We start from the raw sequence: 25,287 nt of genomic DNA, 5'->3' as shown, positions 1-25,287 counted from the left end.
TGTCTTAGAAATTTTAACTCTTTAAGAAAACAAATTCCGAAGGGTGTTGGTGGCAGTGCATGAATTTCATCCCAAAAATGGGAGGCAGAGACTAGTGGATCTCTGCAAGTTTGAGGCCAGCCTGGTCTACACTGTGGGTTCCAAGACATCCAGGGCTGTCTTGAAAAAACAAAACAGAAAGCAAATAAACAAAAAACTAAAAACCAACCAACCAAATAAACAAAAAACCCCAATAAGACAAAACCCAACCACATTCCATTAATTTTTCTGATGATTTTTTTCTCCAAATTTAATTGTTCTTTGGCAATTTCATATTATATATATAATATGAAATATATATCATATATAACATAGAAAATTCTGATGGCTATCACCTCACTCTCTCCCATTTTCATCCCCCCCCCCTTACCCACTCCCCCACAAACCCGTTTCCCACATTTACACCGTTCCCTTCTGCTTTGGTTTTGTGACACACGAAGGTTCACCAGGGCCGCCTGTGGGACAAGGGTCGTGGAGTGAGAAGGAAATATCAGGAAATATCAGGGACCACAGATGCAGAGGTTCCGGAAAGCAAGCCTAGTGAGCTAGAAGTGCAGGAGGGGTGAGGATGGAGAGCTAGACAAGAACCACCTCACAGGCGTGATGGTGCACGCCGGAGGCAGGAGGTCTCTGTGAGTTCCAGGACAGCCTGAGCTACATAATTATTTCAAGACAATCAGGGCTCTTTAGAGAGACACCAGTTCAAAACAACAACAACAACAACAACTCCCAAAGGCCTTTGTGTCAAAACAAAAACTATGGTACAACCAATTGTTGGGTGTGGGGACTTGAAAAAATGGGGGACAGACCACCAAAATCTATTAAATCAGAAACAAACTTTATTCCAGAAAAATGAAAATTAAAATTGAAAAAACAAAACACCACAGGGCACAAAAGCTTTTCAGTTAACTGAGACCACAGCCAATGTGGGAATTCTGAGACTGTGGCAACGGAGGTGAGTACTGGCCCCCTTTCATAGATTCAGGCACAGGGTGCATGCTGGGATTCCTGTAGAAAAATCAGGTATGGGATGCATGCTGGATGCCATGTAGAAACAACTATTAAGAGTTAAGTTTGGTCCTGGAAGTTGTTGGCTATAAGGGGCAAGGAGGTTAAAAGGTAACCTCTGGCTGTTGACGGAAGAGCTGTTGTAGAGAGCCACTGTGAGCAGTTAAACTTTAGAGCTGATAACTGTCACTGTTCATCTCTTATGCTTATATTTTTATATGTCTATATTCCTGGACCCTTCAAAACCAAGGAAAGCGGAGTCAGAAGACAGAGAACCTTAAGGGCAAAGACAGGCTAGATCAGCGGGTGAGTACATTTTGCTTCATCCCACATTCCCTGGGGGATTTAAGAAGGGCGCTGTCCATGAAAGCACTGGACTTGGTTTACCATTGGGTTAAGCACCCCCTTGGGAATGGAAATGATGGGACTCACAAGCTACAATTCTCACTTCATCTTCTCCTCCCTCTGGTACTCCATAAGGTTAATCCTGGGTCCTTAGTGCAGTGCCCTAAGTCCTGAACCCATGCCACCTTCCTGGGCATCACCTCCCTGGACTAATGACAGCCGCTCACGTGAGCTGGAGTTCGTGCTGCTGGGCTTCTCACACGTGCCCTCCCTGCGCCCAATGCTTGCAGTGCTCTTCCTGGTCGCCTTCCTGCTCACGTTGCTAGGCAACACGCTCATCTTCATTCTCACCAGCCTGGACCCAGGCCTGCGAGCACCCATGTACTTCTTCCTGCGCCAGCTGGCGCTGGTGGAGATCTGCTTCTCACTGGACGTGGCGCCCCGTCTGCTGGTGACCCTGCTGCGGCCTGGACGCGGAATGTTTGCCACAAGCTGTGCCCTGCAGCTGCTTCTCGTGCTGTCCTTAGTCACATCTGAGTGTTTCCTCCTCACAGTCATGGCCTGGGACCGCTTCCTGGCCATTTGTAGGCCTCTGCGATATGGTGCCATCATGAGCTTGAGGCTATGCCACCTGCTGGCCGCCACCTGCTGGCTTGCAGGATTACCAGTAGCTCTGACCCACACCATCTGGCTCTTTAATTTCCCCTTCTGTGGGCCACTGGGTATCCGGCACTACTTATGTGACATAGCACCTCTGCTGAGCCTGGTGTGCGCAGACACCAGAGACTTCGAGGCTAGTATGTTCATGGTCACAGTGTTAGTTATCATAGTTCCCTTCTGTCTTATAGCTACGTCCTACATCATGATTCTGGCTGCTGTCCTTCGTATGCCATCAGCCTCTGGGCGCCACAAGGCCCTGTCCACCTGTGCCTCCCACCTCATCGTGGTGATTCTGTTTTACGGCACAACGGGGGTCATCCACTTGCGCCCCAAGGCCAGCTACTCTCCTGAGAGCAAGCAAGTGGTGTCCCTGTCATATACCATTGTGACGCCCATGCTCAACCCTCTCATCTACAGCCTGCGGAACAAGGAGGTCAAGGCTGCCTTCGGGCGTGTCTTCATTCAGAGACGAGGAACCTTTATCCCCTGACCTCTATATGACTTCATTTACCCTGTCCTTTGGGGATCATCTCTGCCCAAGTGGACTTGAGGACCTCTATGCTCAAGTAAGTTAAACCCTTTCTGAAAGATTTTATTGTCAGGATTGCCCCTGCTAGTAAATGTGGATGACGTCACAACTATCTAATGGCCCCTCGAATAACGCCTAAATTTCGACTTGGTCCATGTGTTGAGTAGGTAGCATTCTGTTTCTCCACTGGCATAGAAACTGGACTGGAGTTCAAAAGCATGGTGATGGCATCTTTCCTGGATAAGTAGAATTGCCCACTGCAGCAAAGAAAAACACATTTTAGCAAAGAAAAAAAAACCAGTTAAAATTTAATCTCCTATAAATCAACTGATTTAGGGTATGTTGTGATTTGAGTAAAAAATTTGCCCACATGCTCACGTGTTTAAACACTTGGGTCCCCAAGAGCGGTGCTGTATTAAAAGCAGTGGAACCTATAGGAAGTGGATCTTGGCAAAAGGAAGTGGGTCACTAAGAGTGAACCTCCATGTGTCATAGCCAGACCCCACTTCCTGCTTCCTGCTTGCTTCCTGAATGCTGATGCAATGTTTCATAATCCTGCTACCCCCTTATGTGGTCACAAGGAACTGAACCTCAAATGGTGAGACAATTGGCCATTAAGAGCACTCGTTACTCTTACAGAGGCCTGTCACCCACCTCAGTGAATTCACTGCCTGTAACTCCAGTTCCAGGGGAATCTTATGCCCTCTTCTGGCCTCCCTGGGACCTTCACACACATGGTGAACAAACATACTGGCCCACAGACAAAATAAAAATAATAAGTGTTTCAAAACAGCAAAACTGTGAGCCATAGTACACTCTTCCTCCCTAAGTTGCTCTTTGTCAGGTATTAGACATGGTGACAAGAAAGGTAACTAATACATGGCATGAGGATATCCCATCTGAAGTTAAAAATATTCAAACATATGTGTTACATTTATAATTTTATTTGTCAATAAAAACAAGATAAAACCGGGGTCCAAAAGATTAAAATGAGCCACAGTTATGTATTTCATGCTAAGACACATTACATTAAGAGACAAAGTGTCGTGGCACACATCTTTAATCCCAACACACAGGAGGCAGAGGTAGGTGGATCTCAGTAATTTGAGGCCAGCCTTAACCACATAGAAGTTGCAGGCCACTTAGGGTTGTAGTGACACCCTGTGTATAAAAACAAAACAAAACACAAAGAGTGTTAAGATTAGAAGTGGCGTCACAATGTGGGTGGTTTTATAGCTTGTCTTTGATGTTCAATCAGTAAGCTGTTTGGAGGAACATGGGGTTCACATTCATCTTACTAGGTGACTCTGCCTCTTTTGATTTTTTGTGGAATTTCCTTTACAAATAATTATTGCATCTCTCTGTCTCTCTGCATCTCTGTCTCTGTCTCTGTGTACACATGGTGCACATGTGGGGGTCAGGGGATAACTTGAGGGAGTCAGTTCTCTTCTCCCACCATCTGCATCCTTGGGTTTCCAACTGAGGTCATCAGGTTCGGTGGCAAACACCTTTCTCCACTGCGACACCTCATCTTCCCACAGATTTCTCTTTAAATTTGGTTTATATTCATGAAAAAAGATAACAGGTTTTATGAAGATCTGTATATATATATATATATATATATATATATATATATATATATATATATATATATATATATATTCACACCCCTTTATCCTCTCTTGTACCTCCTTCCCTAGACCCTGGTCACCTTCCTCCTTTCCAAATACTTCCCCTTTTACTTAAACCTCTTAAAAACAAGTCCATTCAACAAATAAGAGAAAACATGTAATATTTGTCTTTCTGATTCTGACTTGTTTTCACAATGATCTTCAATTCTACCCATTTTCCTGAAAATGACATAGTCTTGTTATTTTTAAAAACTATTATTATTTTTAGTTATGTGTACATGTATCTGTAGGTGGGTATGTGCATGTGAGTGTTGGAACCACCAAGGTCAGAGGCATTGAAACCCCTGGAGCTGGAGTTAGAGACCATTTTGAGGTGCTTGATGTGAGTACTGGGAACTGAACTCAGGTCCTCTGGAGGAGCTACAATGGTCATGTTGCTAAACTTCTTTTTAAATATTCGTGTTTGCATCCATACATTTGTCAAGGAACCTTAGTTAAAGGAGTTGCTTGTAGTAGTGGTTAGTGGTTAATGGAGATACTCATTCTTGCTTGTCACGCTGAGAACAAGTGACTGGGTGCTCGGCTGCACATGGCATATGTTATCAACTCACTTACGAGGCTCAAGATATATCTCTAAGAGGATGAAAGAATGGAAGAGCTGGAGGATGGGGAGGAGTGCTGTGAAATGCTGTCCTCTAGGGGTGACATAACATGTTGCACACATGAACTCAAGCAGCTGTGACTACCCATGCAAGACCAAGCCAGTTAGAGAAGCCAGCATGAGGAGGGCGGGCTCATGGAGCTCTACCCCGAGCTGAGAAGAGGAAGGAGAATCCCTTTTCTGCTTTTTAAAGAATTTATTTTCTTTTACTTTATGTGCATTGGTGTTTTGCTGTGGGTGTTGTGTCCCCTGGAACCAGAGTTATAGAGAGTTGTGAGCTGCCATGTGGGTATTGGGAACTGATCCTGAGTCCTCTGGAAGAGCAGTCAGTGCTTTTAACTGCTGAGCCATCTCTCCATTCTCTGAGAGTCCCCATTCTTTAGTGTGGCCACTGGAAGGTTGTCTAGGCCCATTGGATGATCTCATGCCCATGGGCATGTGGGCAGCATTGACTAGATTCAGTGGATTATAAAATAAATGTTGTAGGGGAAAACAAGGTTAAAAGGGAAATGTTATTGGGACCCCAGAAAGTTTTGGAATGATGGGTGAATGTGTTTAAGACACATTGTATATATGTATAGAATTCTCAAAGAATAAATAAAAATTAAAACAACAAATCCTGTCTGCATTGAATACATAGACTTGTTTTTCTTATATTTTGCAAGCAATACATCATAAACAATATCATGTAGCCTTTATCTTATATTGGATATACAAGTGACTAGGAGAATATACTATCTGCTAATAGTATACTATGCTATAATAGCCTAATAGGCTGTCTGCTAATACTGCCCCATCTGGTGGCATATTTTTAGAAGGTTGTGGAATTGGTGGAGGCGGGCCTTGAGATTTGAAGGTCCAAATCTACTTCCTGTCTGCTGTTTCCTAGTCATGCAGTTTGATCAGCTGCCTTATGCTCCTGTTGCCCTGCTTTCATCCCTATGTTGGACAGCGTCACTTCTTAAGGTGTCAGTTGATTCTTGTCAACTATTTACTCACAACAACAAGAAAATAAATCCACCCCATGGGAGCTTCACACCCTCACATCTTGCAGGTGTACCATCCCAATCGTCTTTGAGTAAGATATGTCTCAGATTTTCACAATATCGTGTCCCCTTCCCACCACTCAAACAACTACAATGTTTTTGTTACATTTTTAGGGAAGAGTCCTGCTGCAAAGCCTCATCTTGGTTTCAAACTCATGCCCCTCCTACCTCAGTCTCCTAGGATTACAGGAACCTACCATCACATCTGGGCACAACTGAAATTTCAATTGCTCTTAATAAATTTGAATTGATCTTGCATAATCTACTGCTTTATAGTTATCACCCAGTGCCATGCCTAGTACTTACTAGACACTTAATAAATGCTTGCCAAGAGGATGAATGAGGAATGAGTGTCTGATGTTTTTGTTTTTCTGTTGCTGCCATAAAACACTGACCAAAAGGAACTTAGGAGAGAAAATGGTTTATCTGGCAAGGTCATACATAGTCTATCACTGAAGGAAGTCAGGGCAGGAGCTCAAGGCAAGAACCTGGAGGCAGAAACATGGAGGGAATGCTGTTTACTGACCCCTGCTCTTTGCTTTCATCTACAGCTCAGGGACATCTGCCTGGGGTGATGCCACCCACAGTGGGCTGGGACTGCCCACATCAACCATCAATCAAGACAATTTTACAGAGTCATACCCACAGGCTAGTCTGATTTAGACAGTTCCCTAACATGTTCCCTCTTCCCAGGTGACTCTAGCTTTTGTCAATTGACAATAAAAAGCAACCAACACATGACTGTCCACATCTATTGATCAGAACCTTTTTTGTAGTTATGAGGTCTCTTTCCAGATAGATAAGGTAGTCAGTGGTCGAGAGCAGTTAGACACCAGGAGTTTTAATAATAAACTCATTTGTATGTTTGAATCACTGACACTCTCATTTTTATAATGCTTTTCATCCCGTAAAATGGAAACTCCTTATTTTATTTCTTCACACTGCTAGCAGCCATAATGTGCTTAGAAATTTGACTCCTTTAGGTAACCCATACTAGAGGAACCACACAGTGTTTATCTTTTGTGAGTGCTCATTTCTCTCACTCTGACATCAAAGTCCAATGATGTGGAACATAGAAAAGGTTCTATGTTATGTATATGTATTATTCTTATTTTGTAATAAAAAGCTGATTGGCCAGTGTCTGGGCAGTAACAGTTGAGCATGAGCACCAGACTGGGAGTATTCTGGGAAGAGGACAGGTGGAGTCAGAGAGTCACCATCAAACACAGAGAAGTAAGATGAGAATGCTATACTGAGAAAACATTCCAAGCCACATGGTTAAACATAGATAAGAATTATGGGTTAATTTAAGTGTAACAGCTAGTTATGAATAAGCCTGAGCTATTGGCTGAGCATTTATAATTAATATAAGCCTCCGTGTGGTTATTTGGGAAGCGGCTGCTGGATATTTGGGAATAGGTGGTTGGGACAGGAAAAATCTGGTTACACTCCAACCTTGTGTAATAACATATCAGAATTTTGTTTCTCTTAATGGTTAAATAAGAACAAATTACATGAATTTACCACATTTTCTTCATCCAATTTCTTTCAATAGATTTGACGTTAAAATGATATGGATACACAATTGTCTTTTTGGTCCCCCAATTTGAGTTCGTTTGTGACTTAGCTCTCTTTTTGATCAATGCTGTGTGGGATTCATTGCTTTTAGATGCATTTAAATTTCAAGTCTGTAGGGTTGTCTCTAAATCTATTTGAAGCACATAGATGAGAGTACATCTCTCTGTACCTATTGTTCTCTGGTTACAGGAATTACGGTGGCTGTTTCTGTCCAGAATGACTCAGCTTACCAAACTGAGTACAGATCAAAGAAATGTATCATTGTAAGACAAACTTCAGATACATTAACTAACCACAGAGAGAGGGGTTTGAGGGAGACTTGGGTTAAAATCTTGGCTTCAAGGCTAGTATCTGGTGTTGCATACTTCTAATTGTAGTACTTGGGAGATGGAGGTAGGATGGTCAGGAGTTCAAGGTCATTCTCAGATACATGTAAAGTTCAAAGCCAACCTGGGCTACACAAGACCCTGTCTCATGATAACAAACAATCCTGCTTACATCAATATTAGTTTATGAAAATATTTCTCCTATAAATGTGCCCTTAGTATTAAAATTAATTGAACTCTACTGCTTTACTACTTGTCTTAGTCACTGTTCTATTGCTGTGAAAAGACACTGTGACTAATGCAACTCCTATGAAAGAAGACATTTATTTAGGGACTAGCTTATGTTTCAGGGGTTTTGTCCATTATAATCATTGTGGGAAACACAGTGGAAGCGTGGTGGCCTTCATGGCACTTTAGCAGTAACTGAGAGCTACATCCTGATCCACAGGCTGAGGGAGAGACAGAGACAGAGACACAGAGAGATACAGACAAAGAGAGACATAGACAGACAGAGAGAGACCTCAGGCCTGGCATGAGATTTTGAAACCTCAAATCCCACCCCCAGTGACAGACTTCCTCCAACAAGACCACACCTCCTAATCCTTATAATCCTTTCAAATGGTGTCATTCCCTGGTGACTAAGCATTCAAATATTGCAGCCTATCAGGGACCACCTTCTTCTTTTCTTCTTCTTCTTCTTCTTCTTCTTCTTCTTCTTCTTCTTCTTCTTCTTCTTCTTCTTCTTCTTCTTCTTCTCCTTCTCCTTCTTCTCATTCTCCTTCTCCTCCTGCTCCTCCTCCTCTTCCTTCTCCTTCTTGAGACAAGATTTCTTTGTGTAGCCCTGGCTATTCTGAAACTCACTCTATAGATTAGGCTGACCTCAAACTCATAGATCCTTCTGCCTCTGCCTTCCTATTACTGGGTTTAAAGGCATGCACCAACACTGCCCAGCTAGTGGGGACATTCTAATTTAAACTACAACAGTAGTTGAGGGTTTTTCATGATTTTTCTACTCATTTAAAAATAAACGCTATTGGCAAGATGTGATGCCATGTGCTTATAATTCCAACACATAGAAAGCTGAGACAGGAGATTATCTGTAAGTTTGAACTTGATCCTGGTTCACACAGCGAGACCCTCTCTCAAAAATAAGTAAGCTATCAAATTTGTTGGTGGAAGTTTTAGCTTATTTCTTTATGTTTTTAGGCATGGTTTTACCATATATCTGAAGTTATCCTGGAACTTACAAGGTAGTCCAAACTGATCTTTAACCCACACCCCTCCTGCTTTTTCTTCCTGATTGTGAGGATTACCATTATGTAATATGATATCTAGCTTCTTTTTATTATTTCATTTATAAAACAAAAGTTTTCGTGTGTGTGTGTGTGTACCTGTGTGAAGGTCCCTGTGCCCATGCATGTTTGGAGTCCAGAGATCAGTGTCAGATGTATTTCTCTATCACTCTCTGTTTTATTTTTTCTTACTTTTACTGAACCTGGAGCTCTCTGATTGACACTTTTGGACTATGCAAGATATGCCACTTACCTGTTGTGCACTGCTGTGAGATTTTTACCTCGAAGTTTTTTTCTGATGCATCTCTCTAACAACAGCAAATGAGATTTAAAAACACTCTTAATAAAAGTTGCTTTACAGGCAGAAAATGTGTGTCTTATTTAATTCTATATAATTAATTTCTAATTTTCAATGTGATGATATTTGAAAGTGAGTGTTGGGAGATGATCAGAGTTAAATGAAATCATAAAGTTGGGAACCTTACAGTGTTATTAGTGCCACTAAAAAGGGTATGGAGGGCCCAAGGAATCTTTTTTTTCAACCAAGAGCACAGCAAAGCATCTGTCAGAAAACCAGGAACCAATTCTTCAGCAGACAATAAATGTCAACCTCTTGACCTTCAACTTTCAGCCTCCAGAAAAAGAGAACAGACGGATGTTTACACTACTTGGTACAGGACATTTGTTATGCACTCTGCACAAACGAAAGCAACCCGTTAGAGTGACCATGGATATAAAGATCATTATTGGTAGAGTCTATGAGTAATCCAGGCCTCAGAGATGACTATTATTTCCCAGGAGGGGGGGATGGTAGATCATGCTCTAGGTAAAATCATCAGACAAGGCATGATAGTGAAATATGGAAGTGAGTAAGGACATCAGGGCATCTACCCTGGGCAGGGAATCCAGAGATGTGCAGAACCACAGCCAAAGAGGCAGTATTTCTTGGATTCGTGTACTGTGGGGCCTGAAATGTCAGGCTAAGAAATACCAATTATACACTGAACTCAATGAGGGGAGATAAAGATAGAGAGGGATAAAGATAGACAGAGAAACAGACAGAGAAAGAGAGACAGACAAGCAGAGAATTTGTGAATGTGGCTATTCCTGGGAAGATGTTAAGAAGTAATGACTATTCACCCGAGATAGGGAATCAAGACAGACCAAAGTAATGATACTACCAAAGTCCAACTTGGTGAACCAGTGGGTTATACTGGAGTTATTTACAGGGGTAGAAATTACTCAAAAACAACTTGTATCAATAAAAGCCTACTGTGGCATGGGTGATGGTGTATGAGATCAAGAATTCTGGAACTCACTCCACAACTTTTCAGACATTTTGACAGGTGAGAGTGTCTCTGAGGCACTTCAGCTGGTATGAGCTTCTTATAGGTCAGCAGCTCTTAATCTTCCTAATGCTGTGACCTTTTTCAAATTTATTTTTATTATTAAGACATTGTCTATTCATTTTACTTATCAACCACAGATCCTCCCTCCTCCCTCTTCTTGCCCCCAAGCCTTCCCCCCAAACCCACTCCCTCATTCCCACCTCCTCCAAGTCAAGTTCTCCCATGGGGAGTCAGCAGAGCCTGGTACATTCATTTGAGGCAGGTCCAAGTCCCTCCCCCCTGCACCAAGGCTGTGCAAGGTGTTACACCTTAGGCACTGGGCTCCAAAAAGCCTGCTCATGCACCAGGGACAGATCCCGATCTCCCTGCCTGGGGTCCCCTCAAACAGTTCAAGCTAAACAACTGTGTCACATATCCAGAGGGCCTAGTTCAGTTCCATGGGAGCTCCACAGCTATTGGTCAACAGTTCATGGGTTTCCACTAGAGTGGCTAGTCATCTCTGCATGTTTTCCCATCATGATCTTGATGTCCCTCACTTACAGAATCCCTCCTCTCTCTCATTGATTGGATTCCTGGATCTTGGACTGGCACCCGACTGTGGATTTCTACATCTGCTTCCATCAGTAACTAGATGAAGGTTCTGTGATGACAGAGTAGTCACTAATCTGGTTACCTGAGTAGACCAATTCAAGCACCCTCTCTACTATTGCTAGTAGTCTAAGATGGGGTCATCCTGTACCCTCTCTACTACAGCTAGAGTTTTCCTGCCTGGCCCACAGTCAGGACAAATCTCTCTCACCTGCCAGTCCCACAGCCGCTCAGACCCAATCAAGTAAACACAGAGACTTATATTGCTTACAAACTGTATGGCCGTGGCACGCTTCTTGCTAACTGTTCTTATATCTTAAACGAACCAATTTCTATAAATATATACCTTGCCATGTGACTCATGGCTTACCGGCATCTTTACATGCTGCTTGTCCTGGCGGTGGTTGTCTCTGACTCAGCCTTCCACTTCCCAGAATTCTTCTCCTCCTTGTCCCGCCTATACTTCCTCCTGCCTGACTACTGGCCAATCAGTGTTTTATTTACTAACCAATCAGAGCAACACATTTGCCATACAGAACATCCCACAGCACTTACTATTGCTAGTACTCTAAGATGGGGTCATCCTGTGGATTCCTGGGAACTTCCCTAGCACCTATTTCTTCCTATCTCCATGATGTCTTCATTTATCATGGTATCTCTTTCCTTTCTCTCCCACTCTGTCCCTGTTCCAGCTCAACTCTCCCATTTCCTTATGCTCTCATTCCCCATTCTTTGCCCTCCATTACCCCCTTCCAGTTTGCTCATGTAGATCTCATCTATTTCTCCTTTGCTGGGCTATCTATGTGTTCCTCTTAGGGTCCTCCTTGTTAGCTAGCTTCTCTGGAGCTGTGGGTTGTAGTCTGGTTATCCTTTGCTTTACATCTAGCATCCACTTATGAGTGAGTACATACCATATTTGTCCTTCTGAGTCTGGGTTACCTCACTCAGGATGATATTTTCTAGTTTCATCAATTTGCCTGCAAATTTTGTGATATCATTGTTTTTTTTTTTTACCACTGAGTAGTTCTCCATTGTATATATGTGCCACATTTTCTTTATCCATTCTATGGATATATCCATCCTCTATGGGTTAAGGGGCATCTAGGTTGTTTCCAGGTTCTGGCTATTATGAATAATGCTGCTATGAACATAGTTGAGCATGTGTCCTTGTGGTATGATTGAGCATTCCTTGGGTATATGCCCAAGAGTGGTATAACTGGGTCTTGAGGGAGATTGATTCCTAATTTTGTTAGAAACCACCACACTGATATCCACAGTGGCTGTACAAGTTTACATTCCTACCAACAGTGGAGGAGTGTTCTCCCCATCCTCTCCAACATAAGCTGTCTTCAGTGTTTTTGATCATAGCCATTCTGACAGGTGTAAGATGGTATCTCAGAGTCATTTTGATTTGTATTTCCCTGATGACTTAGGATGTTGAGCATTTCCTTAAATGTCTTTCAGCCATTTGAGATTCTTCTGTTGAAAATTCTCTGTTTAGCTCTGTAGCCCATTTTTAAAATTGGATTGTTTGTTATTTTGAATTCTTTACATATTTTGGATATCAGCCCTATGACAGATGTGCGGTTGGTGAAGGTCTTTTCCCATTCTCTAGGCTGTCTTTTTGTCTTATTGACCATGTCTTTTACCCTACAAAAGCTTCTCAGTTTTAAGAGGTTCCATTTATTAATTGTTGCTCTCAGTGTCTGTGCTACTGGTGTATTTAGGAAGTGATCTCCTGTGCCAATGCTTTCAAGACTACTTCCTACTTTCTCTTCTATCAGGTTCAGAGTAACTGGATTTATGTTGAAGTCCTTGATCCACTTGGACTTGAGTTTTGTGTATGGTGATAGATATGTATCTATTTGCAATCTTCTACTTGTGGACATCCAGTTATGCCAGCACCATTTGTTGAAGATGCTTTCTTTTTTCCATTGTTCATTTTTGGCTTCTTTGTCAAAATCAGGTGTTCACAGATGTGCAGATTAATGCCAGGGTCTTCAGTTCAATTCCATTGGTCCACATGTTGGTTTTTGTGCCAGTACCAAGCTCTTTTTATTACTATAGCTCTGTAGTAGAGCTTGAGGTCAGAGGATCATGATTCCTCCAGAGGTTGCCTTTTTATAAAGGATTCTTTTAGCTATCTTAGGTTTTTTTGTTTTTCCATATGAAGTTAAGTATTGTTCTTTCAAGTCTGTGAAGAAATGTGTTTTGATTGTGGTGGGGGATTGCATTGAAGCTGTGACCATTTAGTACAGTTCTTCATGTTGTGGTGACAGCACCCTTGGTCATCAAATTTTTTTGTTGCTATTTTGTAACTGTAATTTTGCTACTTTTAAAAATTGTAATGTAAATATAGGATATATTTGAGGGTCTTGAGTAACCCCTGTGAAGTGGTTGTTTGTTTCCAGGGGGTCTAGACCCACAGGTTGAGACTCACTGCTCTAAGCAGATCAGCTTGTTAGAGCCTGTCTCCAATTAGTCAGTCCATACTGTGTATACATGCTTGAGCAGGGAGAAGCCTAGTGCATTTGAACAGTTTTAAGGACTTCCTGAAACTTTTGAGTTGTTTACTTCCTTGGTACTACCCCCTCCTCTCCATCTCTCTCTCCCTCACTCCCCCACTCTGTGTGTGTGTGTGTGTGTGTGTGTGTGTGTGTGTGTGTGTGTGTGTGTGTGTATGTGTGCGTGCACATGCAGCTACCTGTAAAGGCCAGAAGATAGCATTAAATCTCCCAGATCTGGAGTTACTAGCAGTTGTGGGATGCATACTGTGTGTACTTGGAGATGAACTTTGATTCTCTGTAAGAACAGTAAACATTCTTAACCTCCAACTTATCTCTCTAGCCACTGAGAGCATTTATTTTAAACTTGTACCTATGATCTAATATGTATCTATTCAAGGGAATGTTTCCTGACTTGTGCTGGATGAAGGCAGCCTTGGAAAGTCTCCTGGACATTTAATTTTGTCACCAATTTTCCCTAGGATAACATGATCATATTGAGGTGAAATTGAAGTGGAGACCACCTTGGAAACTAATTGAGCAAATTAGTATAGGTGTAGGTCAGTCCATAGCGATAGTGAAGGAACTGTTAAAACTCCCTAGTAGAAGCAGAGTGTGGGGGTCACAAGACCCATAAGTAGAGTTCCTTCTTGCTCTCCCCCAGCTGCAGGTCAACTTGGGAGATGCTGGAGTATACAGGAAGTAGAAGACTAACTGCAGCTAAGACTCCATGATGCAGCTTCTATGATGGGGTGGGAGACCTTGTGGTGATGCAGCTCTTTGGGGGTCACCCACACTTCTGGGATTAGACACCTGCCCAGTTCTTTAAGTCAGTTGAATGAAGTCATTAGTTTGTCAGGTTGGATTCTAGTGGAGTCATCACCTTGGTCTGCCATTGGTGTCCTGTCTGTGGTGAATAGACATTCATTCATGTCTCCCTGGGAAAAGTTAATGCAGCCTGTCTTCCTCTCTGCCACCCTCAGTTTCTGGTTCCATTTTCATATTGACCTTTACCAGGTACCTTGGGTACTGGGACAATGTCAGACTTATTCTGATATTCCTGGCATGGATACTACCATCCATCACAAAGAAGACAATGAATATTTGCTTATCAACATGGTGGAAAAACACTCCAGGCTGGGCATGCCTTTGCCCTGTTCCTCAAGCCTAATAGCTTTTCTAATTTAGAAAAAAAAACTCTTCCATCTGTTGTTTAATTCCACAGAGATTTAGGGAAGTCTCAGAGATCCCCAGTCATGGCTTAAGCTAGCCTCTTTGCATATCTCCTGCCTGTGAGTACAGAAGCAACTTGGCATTGTCCAGACAAGAAGCTCAGATACACAATGGGTAAAGGGACAAGAAGGATCTAGGACTCTTGGTTCAGAACCAAGGACAGTGCCCACAGGCGCACAAGTCACCTAGGCAATGTCCTGGACCACTGAGTGCTGGATCCTTTGTCTTCATTGCTGAGAAATCCATGTCTGAGTGGACACTCAGACCATTTCAGCACTGATTAGAGACCATGGTGGAGGAACACTTTACTCACGCTTCTCAGGTAAGCAAACTGGAAACCTCCTGGTGCTGGGACTGGAGAAGGAAGGGAGAAGATGAGAGAAGTGGTCGGTTAGAGTCGCATCCTCTGTGTCAGGTGCCTTGTTGAATCTTCTTGTTTTATCTCCATGAGTTCTCATCTCAGCCCTGCGATGTAGTTATACACACAGCCCTCACTTTAAGGATGGAGAAACTGAATACTGTCAAGCCTATGCTGAAAAGAAAAATGTTGGCTTTCATACTAGTTTAGGATCTTGAATTTTAGTTCTGGGTCACATAATTCTGAACCCCAAGTTCTTTCCACCATAACAAGATTTCTCTTGAGGATGAGTGAAGTAGAGTAGGTGGGTTGAGAGGTGAAGAGGGCACTTGCATTTTCAACTAGCTGAGGGACCCTGATCAAAGTGTGACCACGTCCTTTTGTGTTAGCTGTGCAGTTTCTTTTTGGTTTGTCCACAAATTTACTGAGTTTTGGCCTTTCTTTCTATTTACTCACTGATCATTTATTACCTTATTATTTGCATGTGCATATATTCAGAGGTACATATGCCACAGCACATGTGTAAAAGTCAGAGGATAACTTATGGGAGGCCAGTTCTCTCCTTACACCATGTGATTCCCAGGGATAAAACTCATGTTGTGAAGTTTCATGGAAGGTGCCTTTACCTGCTGAGCTTAACTTTTGCATAGCTGCCTTCTATACAGCCCCAGGATCTAGTTTAGAGGCCAGGAGAAAGAGAGCTTTACAGTACTACTTCATACATGTGTAGACCAAAGCAATGATCATTAGCTTCAGAGCCAGGTAGACCTTGGCTTGGTTCCTGAATTTGCTGCTTATGATCTCAATGTCCTCAATCGTCCCCTTTCTGGGCTTGATTTCTTTGTCTGCAAGTATATGCAGTAGCATCTTACCCCCAAATGCTTGGCAATCTGGATTCATAAGACATTGTACATTGGACATAAGAATGATATTTATATTTGGATGCTTATGGCTTAATCATAGTAGGTAGTATTTATTGTTTACCATGTTTCAGAAAGTTGGCATATGTGAATCTTACTAGGCCAACACTACAATAACTCATAATTTGTCCAGAAGGAGATGTAGCCTCTAGGAGAGCATGTAAGTTCTTCTACAATCACTGCTATTAATATCTAATGTTGGAGTTCAGTTCTATTTGGCCCTTACTTGATGGTGGAGGCATACATTTTCAATGAAGATAATCATATTGGTTTTCAAAAGGCTATGAAGTATCATATGAGTTAGAGTTAAGTTATCCAGGTTTACCCACTAATGAAGAAGAAAGTAGAAAGCTCCTGTCTGGAGCCAAGTCTTGCTTATTTCTCTATTCTCACTGTGCCTTCCTGGGGCATCTCAGTGCTGACGCTGGAGGCATGCTTGTAAGATGAAACCACTCTCATCTATTTGGATTACACACTTCGCAATTCTAAAGCTGCTTTAAAACTAGAACATGACTTTGTGGTGTTATCAACAGGACAGTAACTGGAAAAATATCAGTCGCAGTGACCCATGGAAAAGAAAAGAAAATTTGATATAAGCATTCAGTGCAGCTGTGAACAAGAACAACTCCTCTAGGAAATTACCACAACTGATGCTCTAACAGATGGGGTTAATGTTGCCACTGTTTTCAAATCAGCAGGTAGTCAGACGCAGAGTCAGAGAGGTGAGCATTATGCTGTACCTCAGTGTGTCCAGGGAAATGACCGACATCCTCAGTAGTATTAACGGACGCTTAAAAGGGGTTGGTAAAATATTATCAAAATTAATAATAACTTGTTTCTATAAACTTTACCTTTTATTTTCTTGTGCCGTCTCCACCACAGCTCATGGAAGATGATAGAGTTTATTTTTAGTTCTACAGAGGAAAAACTGAAGCTTGAATAAATCCAGCATGTTGAGAATTGAAATAAGCACACAAAGAACCATTTTTGACTCAAGAGCCGTTCTCCAGCTGTTCCACATTGTGTCTCTTCTAGCTCAGTATCCATCAGAGCTCAGTGCGGTGGCTCACATCAGCACTCCCTACACTTGGGAGGCTTGCTGTGAGCTAAAGGTGATCCTGGCTTACACAGTGAGTTCTAGGACAGCCTGGACCACAAAGTGAGACACTGTCTAAAGTCAACTCCAAAACCAAGCCCAGATAATTCAACAACTAATGTAAATCGAGCCTGAGTCCCAATGATCTTGAATTCAATTATTGTGAAGCTTCTGGAGGGAGAGACTGATGCTTAGAAAGCCACCCTTGGTCCACCATGCATTATGAAAGGGTATGTACAGCGCACGACGTGAGGGACCTTGACTGAGTGTGGATGACCGAGGCCTGAGTAAGGCTGACATCAATCAATGCAATCTTCCCCCCGGAGGCTTACCAACTGCTTAGAAAGAAAATGACCAATGGAAAAAAATCAGTGATTTAATTTTTCCCTTAGGTTTGTTCATTTTATTTTATGTATAGGTATGTCTTTTTGCCTGTGTATATCCATGTACACCAAGAGTATGCCTGGTACCAGTGGAAGTCAGGAAAAGGCATTAGCTAGCTAGTAACTGGAGTTGTGGGTGGTCTAAGCCACCACGTGGGTTCTAAGAACCACACCCAGTTCCTCTACAACAACAGCCTGTGCTTTTAAACACTGAGCCAACTCTCCAGACTCCTCCCAATCATTTAAACCAGTAGCAATCACTTTTACAAGAAGACTTAAGGAATGGGATAAGGAATAATGACACAGGATCTGATAGGAGACTTTTGAGAGAGGCCTCTCTGAGGACAATGTTTTAAAATGAAAAGCAAGAATGTGAAGTGTTTTCCAGGCAAAAGGAACAGCATGTGGGAATTTCCTAGGGCTAGAAGGAGCTTGGATCATTTGAGGACATGAAAAGGGAACCAGGGGGTCTCAGTTGATGTGCAAAGGACCTAAACCCAAATCATTTAGGATGAGTGCACTGGAGGCTAGAATCCTGATGATAACCCATTATGATGAATTGGGTGTGGTTCACATGTTGGTAATCCTAGCATTCAGGAGATGGAGGCAGAATGATCAGGAGTTCAAGACCATTGTTAGCTATGTACTGAGCTCAAGACTAGCCTGGGCTACCGGAGACACTGTTTCAAAAAAAAGAAGAAATTGTATTGTGGAAGGTATTTACTGTAAGAATAATAAGGATGGATGGGCATTTTAAGGAGAAAGGAGTGATCTTATGTCAGATATGTTTTGGGAAGACACCACTAGATGATACACAAAGACTACTATATGTCAAATTTAGAAGCATAAAGATCTAATCAGAAATGATATCAGGGCTGGCGAAACAGCTCAGTGGGAAAAGGTGCTTGTAGCCAAAATCAATGAACTCAGTTTGACCTGGGGAACCTGTACGTGGAAGGAGAGAAATGGCCCCAGCAAAAAAGAGTCTTATAACCCTCATACTCACACCCCAGACCCTCTGCAAAACACATAAACATAGTAAAAGTTTTTAAAGAAGTGATTTATGCAGTTGCAATAATGGTGTTGTTCTAGGGTGGGATCAGATACAAGGAAAGAGAGTTAGAAAAAAACTTTGTAGATGTATTTTGTTTTCAGATGGAGAAGTCACTTGAATTGGGCAACATGACGAGAGTCCAAGAGTTTGTCCTACTGGGCTTGTCCACAAGGCTGGGGATAAGGGATGCCCTGTTTGTCGTCTTCCTGACTCTCTACCTGCTGACGCTCCTGGAGAACACACTCATCATCTACCTCATCTGCAGTCACAGTGAGCTCCACAAGCCCATGTACTTCTTCCTGGGCAACCTCAGCTGCCTGGAGATGTGCTATGTGTCAGTCACCATGCCCACCCTACTCATGGGGCTGTGGACAGGACCCTGCCATGTTCCATTCACAGGTTGTATGACCCAACTCTTCTTCTTCATCTCTCTCATCTGCACAGAGTGCACCCTCCTGGCCTCCATGGCTTATGACCGATATGTAGCCATCTGCCGCCCACTGCACTACCCACTGCTCATGAGGCCACAGGTCTGCCTGGGCTTAGCCTTGTCTTCATGGCTGGGTGGGTTGCTAGTCTCAGTGATCAAAACAGCATGCATTGCAAGCCTGTCCTACTGTGGTCCCAATGTCCTCAACCACTTCTTCTGTGATGTCTCTCCTCTTCTGAATTTGTCCTGCACCCACGTGGCTCTCACAGAGCTGGTAGACTTCATCTCAGCCATCGTCATTCTCTGGGGTTCACTCCTTGTGGCCATGGCCTCCTATGTGGCCATTGGTAGGACAGTTCTGACCATGCCATCAGCTGCTGCCCGCCACAAAGCCTTCTCTACCTGTGCCTCCCACTTGGTAGTGGTGGGCATCTTTTATTCGGCCACTATCTTCATCTATGCTCGCCCTAGCCGCATAGAAGCCATGGACCTCAATAAGGTGCTCTCTGTCATCTACACAGTGGTTACCCCCATGTGCAACCCCATCATCTACTGTCTGAGGAACAGGGAGGTGCAATCAGCTTTCCGTAGAACCATTCACTGGTCCTCAGTTTGACCAGGCACTTAAGATCATGAGGTGAGACATCAATTTACCTACATCCTACTTTTGTGTTAAGATATAATTCATATACCATTACTTTGCCTTTTAAACAACTTAACTTAAATACAACTTAGTGTTTGAATATTTTTACAAAGTAGTACAACCATCAACATTGCAATTTAATCATTCCCAGAAAAATACCTGTATATTTTGGAAGTCATTTTCTGTGGTATCTCTACTCCTTAAAAAAAATCACTATCTACCTTCTACTTGCATAGATTTCCCTGTTTTTGATAGCTTGTAGACAGGGAGTTATGCAATGTCACCTTTTATAGATGATTCCTTTTACAGTTCATAATGCATTACGTTTCTGAATATTGTAGAAGGTATCAGTGAGTCATTTATTTCCGTGACCTAATCATATTGTTTAGCATGGACAGACTATATTTGTTTGTCTGTTCATTGACTGATAGTTTGGTTGTTTCCAATATTGGGCTATTGTGAATTGATGTTTGTGTGAACACTTATTCATAACTTTAAAAGCTTCTATTTTTATTTACTTATGTATTTTTTATTCATGTGTGTGTAAGAACATGTATGTATGTATGTGTATATGCATGCAGATCCCTGCAGAGGCCAGAAGCTAGAGGATGAGGATGGATCTCCCAGAGCTGTAGTTACAGGTCATTGTGAGCAGTCTGATGAGGTTGCCAGAAATTGAACTCCAGTTCTTTGTAAGATCAGCAAGTGCTCTTACCACTGAGCTATCTTTCCAGCCTCATACTTCATAACTTTGAGTGCAAGTGCATTTCCTGTTCTCTTGTTCTTATACCCAGGTGTAGAATTGCTGGGCTAGTCACTGACAAACTATTTGGCAAATGTTTAATACCCTTACTTTTAAAACATACTTTTAAGTTACTTGAGATTCATATCTTAAATTTACATATACATTTTAAGTCTCTCACACATATATCTTTTGCAGATATATGCATAAGGTGGACTCCTATGGGGATGAAGGGTACCAGTGAAGAGGGGGACAGAGACCTATGGGCATGGTGAAGGAGGACAAAGTGTATATGAAACTGCCACAATGAAAGCATTACTTTATTTTAATTTTTGAAAATTGTCAGTAAGAAATCCCCAAATATATGTTAAGAGAGGTGGTGGTATTTATAAAGAAGTAATAGCTGAAACAAAATAAATGTTCAATGAATTTAAAGGCCCCATTGACCCTCATAGAAAATGTTAAATAGAAAATCACGCCACCACTATAACATTGGGGAACATTCAACTGTTTTTCACATCCTGACCTCTTTAGATTTTAAAAAAGATAAACATATGCTTATGTATTTCTGGGTGACATACCAAACTGTTCAAACTATCTTGGACAGTGACTTCTTGCCAGTATAAAATGCTCAAAACTAGTTGTAAACGCTGACCCAGGTCTTCATTTATATGACTACCTCATAAGATAATTAAAAACACTAGAGCATAGAAAATGAAAAATTATGGTGATTGGAACATTGTGTCAAGTGTCTGAAACCAGAATGAATGATAATATTCACCAATAAGACAATGACTGAATACATGATGCTATCTCCATATAGTGAAATATGATACAAAAATGATTCAATGTAGTTGTGCTTAATCACAAAATATATGTAAAGTTTGTAACCTGAAATTTGAATTTTAGAGTAAAATTATAATTTAGAAATATTTGAGTAAGATGCCTTTAAACAAAAATGAAATACATCCAATGAGCATGTACACAGGGTTTTTTGAGAAACCAAGATAAAAATCAAGGACAGTGTGAATTTTTATTTGTAAACTTCAATAATAATTAAAACTTATTCACGAAAACTGATGCAGTTGTCAGGGTACATTTGACAGCATGCATTACATATGTGAGTGTGTATGAATGTTGACTCAGAACATGACTGAAAGATGCTTTGCAAAGAAAATAATTTAGGATATTTGATGCACCTGTAAGCATCTTAAATGTTTTGTGTTTTAAGAGAGATTTATTTATTCAGTGTGTGTGTGTGTGTGTGTGTGTGCGCGTGCGTGAGTGAGTGAGTGTGTGTGTGTGTGTGTGTGTGTGCACATGTACACATGTGCAGGTGCTCTCAGAGACTAGAAGATGGCGACAGGGCATCAAATTCACATGGAGCTGGGGTCATGTGTGGTTGTGAGTTCCCTGATGTGGGTGTTGGGACCTGAACTCAGGTCCTCTGCAAGAAGAGGCCATGCTTTTATCTACTGAGCCATTTCTCCAGCTCCATTTTGTACATTTAATGGAGAACTATTGGGGGAAATTCAGTTATAGATGTCCAATGATGTAAACTTCACATCCACACAAATGGTGTGATAAATACAGAGCCCAAGTACATAGCTATAGTTACTCATAAGCATGTCACAAACTATGATGGTTACCTGTTGTCATGTCGAAAAGTTAGGTCACAAAACCATGTCTGGAGCTAGAAAGATGGCCCAGTGGTTAAGAGCACAGGCTGCTCTTACAGAGGACATATGGGTTTCCAGCACCCACCCAGTGGCTCACTACCATCTGTAACTCCAGTTTCAGAAGATCTGACAATTCTTCTGTTCTCTGCTGTCACTAGACACCCATGCAGCATATATACACACTTCCAGGCACAAAATTCATACATAGAAATAAAAACAAGTAAATCTGAAAAAAATATATCCAGCTTCATGCAGTAGGTTTACATTTCAGTTTTAAAAAATACATTTGGAGGGTGAGGATATTACTCAGTTAGTTGAGCATGTGCCTGAAATGCACAAAGTCTGGGTTTGAGCCCAAGCTCTACATAAATGGGTTGTAGGGCACACCCCTCTAATCCCAGAGCCTGAGAGGTGGAGGCAGAAGGATCTGGAGTTTAAGGTCTTTTTTGACTACACAGTGAATTCAGGAGTAGCCTAGGCTACATGAGACTGCCTCACAAATTTTAAAATGCAATTTCTATGTAAGAACTAGAATAGGTTTTAGAAATTATTGCCTTAAATTTTTAATAATGATTATCTTCATGTGAGAGCATGTGGGAGGCATTGCTTCTTACATTGCTGTCTGCTTTCAACTTACTCTGCTAAGCATGTATTTCTTTTATAGTAAAGATATTTTTATCATATTTCACAATGCTCAGATAGTGGTGTTGGGAGACATTTTAATTTTTTTGAGTCAGTGGAACTTCTGCCTCTTTTTTCTTGTCTTGTACCAAACACACATGTTCTTGTGATACCCCTGAGAGGCCAAGTTCATATATACATCCTACAAATAGTTCCAAGTCTCCAGATTCTCACCCTCTGCACATGGCATGTCACTCGTCATTTATTACAAGATTTCATAAATGCCTTTTGTAGGTTCAGTGTCCTTCATTATCTTGGGAGCAGCTTGAGAGCAGTGATTGGATTTCACATGCCTGTTTGATGCCAACATCTGATACAAGTCCTTGGTCCTGTTAGGAGCTGCAAACTGTCTGGGAACTGATTTGGAACCAATGCTGCCTTTGGGTCAACCCTTACAAGCCCCAGTACAACCTGATGAAAAGTTTCACTTGAATTTTTGCTCCAAACCCACAGAGACTAAGAGCCCTCCAAGGTCCAGCTCTTGGATTTAAGTTGGCCCTTCTGCTTGCAGCTGGCTGGAAGAACAGAACTCTCTTGAAAACACAAAAGTATTGAAATGTGGAGAGCCTACTTGAGAACTCATTGCCCAGAACTAAAGATAACTTTTCCAAACAGTTGGCTTTGAATTCATTGTCCAACCACTTAAGTCGCTGGCATCTTCATTTATGTCCAGGAGAGAAACTGGATGTTATTAAAAAGGAAGAAAGAAGACTCACTTTGCCTTAATAGAGGTAAGGAGGTACAATCGTGTGATTTCAAGGAGAACAAAATGTTTTCTCTTCTATAGGATGTCTATTGATGCTAGGAACAGCCTGGATGATACACAACTTCATTGGAATGATTCTCCATGGCAACCATAAGAATTCAAGGCCATCTATGAAACCAGAAAAGTACATTGAAGAGTAGATTAGCTGGATAGAAGATGGGAGACTAAAGGGAAGAACTGGGAAGATGTGAATATGTTCAAAATACATAATATATTTAAAAGTAGTTGTCTACACCTATCTTAACACTGTTTGCAATGAATACACACAATAATAATTTTAAAAGAAAATGTGATATCGCTTTTATCCTGCAGATGATTATGTGAGTTTTTTTTTCCCGAGTGCTGGGAATAAAGGTGTATGTCACCACTGCCCGATGATTATGTGAGCTTTATAAGGCCAGAGAATATGCAGACAGAGACAGATTAGAACCAGCTTAGTGTCATTTACAAACTCTGTTCTTAAGTTGGCAGTGCTTTTCAAGCTGAGATTCATAAAGTCAACTTACTGGGTCAATGATAATATTGAATAGTATTGGGTCAATAATAACATTAAAATGACACAGAATAGAACATCGTCAGTCATGTCTGTCATAAGTGAAGACACTGTCAAACCTAGTCATGTGATATAAAGGTGAGTGTTGTTAAACTTTTAAAAAGGTGTCCTTGGTGTTTATGTATACATGCCATTGTGATATATTCATGATGGAAAATGCTTTCTTTTGTTATTCATATAAAATTACTTATGGAGCAACATTATAGCTTGCTGTGTCTAAGTCATGGAATACCTGGCCCACAGGCAGCGGGTAAAAGCTATGATGCAGTGTCCTTATGTAACAGATAATTCAAAAGAAGGTACTGTTAGATCTGGATATGGTGCCTCATGCCTGTAATCCCAGAAATCGGGAGGTAGAGGCAGAGCTCAAGGTTATCTTTCACTATATAATGAGTTTGAAGCCATAATGGACTGCATTAGATCAACTCTCACCACCCATATGTGTTTTAAAACATTTTTGACTTATCCCAGATAATCCAATACCTTTTAAAATGCTGTCATCGTTCTTGAGAAAACCAGTCAGGATCATGGGCAACTTACATTGTCAGAGAGGAAAGGTAATATAAAGAAGCCTCCAGGAGAAGTTATATCAGCTGCAGGGTGTATAAAATGGAAAAGATGGAAGAGAAATGATCACGGAATAAGTAGACCAGGGAAGGAAATCATTCAACCAAGGAGGGAAAGTTTGTAGTGGAAAATAAGCGGCAAGTAGTTTCGGTACCACGGACAGCTTCTGGAACCCAGTGATGACCTGCAGGGTGCAGTCCCGGAAAGCGGACACGGTTTCAGCACCGAGGACAGCTCCAGGGTCGTTTACCTCCTGTTTCAGGTACAGGAAATCTCTGCTGCTGATGCTGGTTAGGTGTCAAAGGAATCCATGCTGACTGGTACAAAGGCTGGTGCCCTGAAAACACTGTTAGCATCATCTTTGAGTCTCAACAGGCTTGTCTGGAAGAAGTATTGAGCTTCTGTATTTATAGAAAATATTTTTTAATTAAAAATGATTTTAATTTTTGTGTGTGTACATATATTTATGGAGGGCAGATGATAACTTATGATTCAGTTATCTTTTGTGTTATTGGGTCATTAGGCTGGGTGACGAGTTTCTTTACTCACTAAACTGTCTTGCTGGCTTAATATTTTTCAAACTTTTATCATCATCATCATTATTTATTGTGTGTTTTTGTGCATAA

General features: G+C 41.5%; 2 protein-coding genes across 2 annotated transcripts; both read left to right on the top strand.

The window, feature by feature from the left end:
* Positions 1-1,570: 1,570 nt before the first annotated feature.
* On the top strand, positions 1,571-2,542 carry LOC128124151 (olfactory receptor 10A7-like). The gene has a single exon (XM_052760345.1). It carries the CDS (start codon positions 1,571-1,573, stop codon positions 2,540-2,542), a length of 972 nt encoding a protein of 323 aa, XP_052616305.1.
* A 16,150-nt stretch (positions 2,543-18,692) lies between these two features.
* LOC128095535 (olfactory receptor 5-like) lies at positions 18,693-19,646 on the top strand. Its single transcript, XM_052714593.1, has one exon. It carries the CDS (start codon positions 18,702-18,704, stop codon positions 19,644-19,646), a length of 945 nt encoding a protein of 314 aa, XP_052570553.1. The 5' UTR covers positions 18,693-18,701.
* The last annotated feature ends 5,641 nt before the right edge of the window (positions 19,647-25,287 follow it).

Source organism: Peromyscus californicus, unplaced genomic scaffold, assembly GCF_007827085.1.
Source record: "Peromyscus californicus insignis strain IS unplaced genomic scaffold, ASM782708v3 Scaffold_4__1_contigs__length_199733344, whole genome shotgun sequence".
NCBI classification, from domain to species: domain Eukaryota; kingdom Metazoa; phylum Chordata; class Mammalia; order Rodentia; family Cricetidae; genus Peromyscus; species Peromyscus californicus.
Note: the sequence above shows the minus strand (reverse complement) of the source record. Positions and strands in the feature narration are given on the sequence as shown.

Coding starts and splice junctions, on each gene's coding strand:
- LOC128124151 (XM_052760345.1), top strand. CDS start 1,571: ATGCCACCTTCCTGGGCATCACCTCCCTGGACTAATGACAGCCGCTCA.
- LOC128095535 (XM_052714593.1), top strand. CDS start 18,702: ATGGAGAAGTCACTTGAATTGGGCAACATGACGAGAGTCCAAGAGTTT.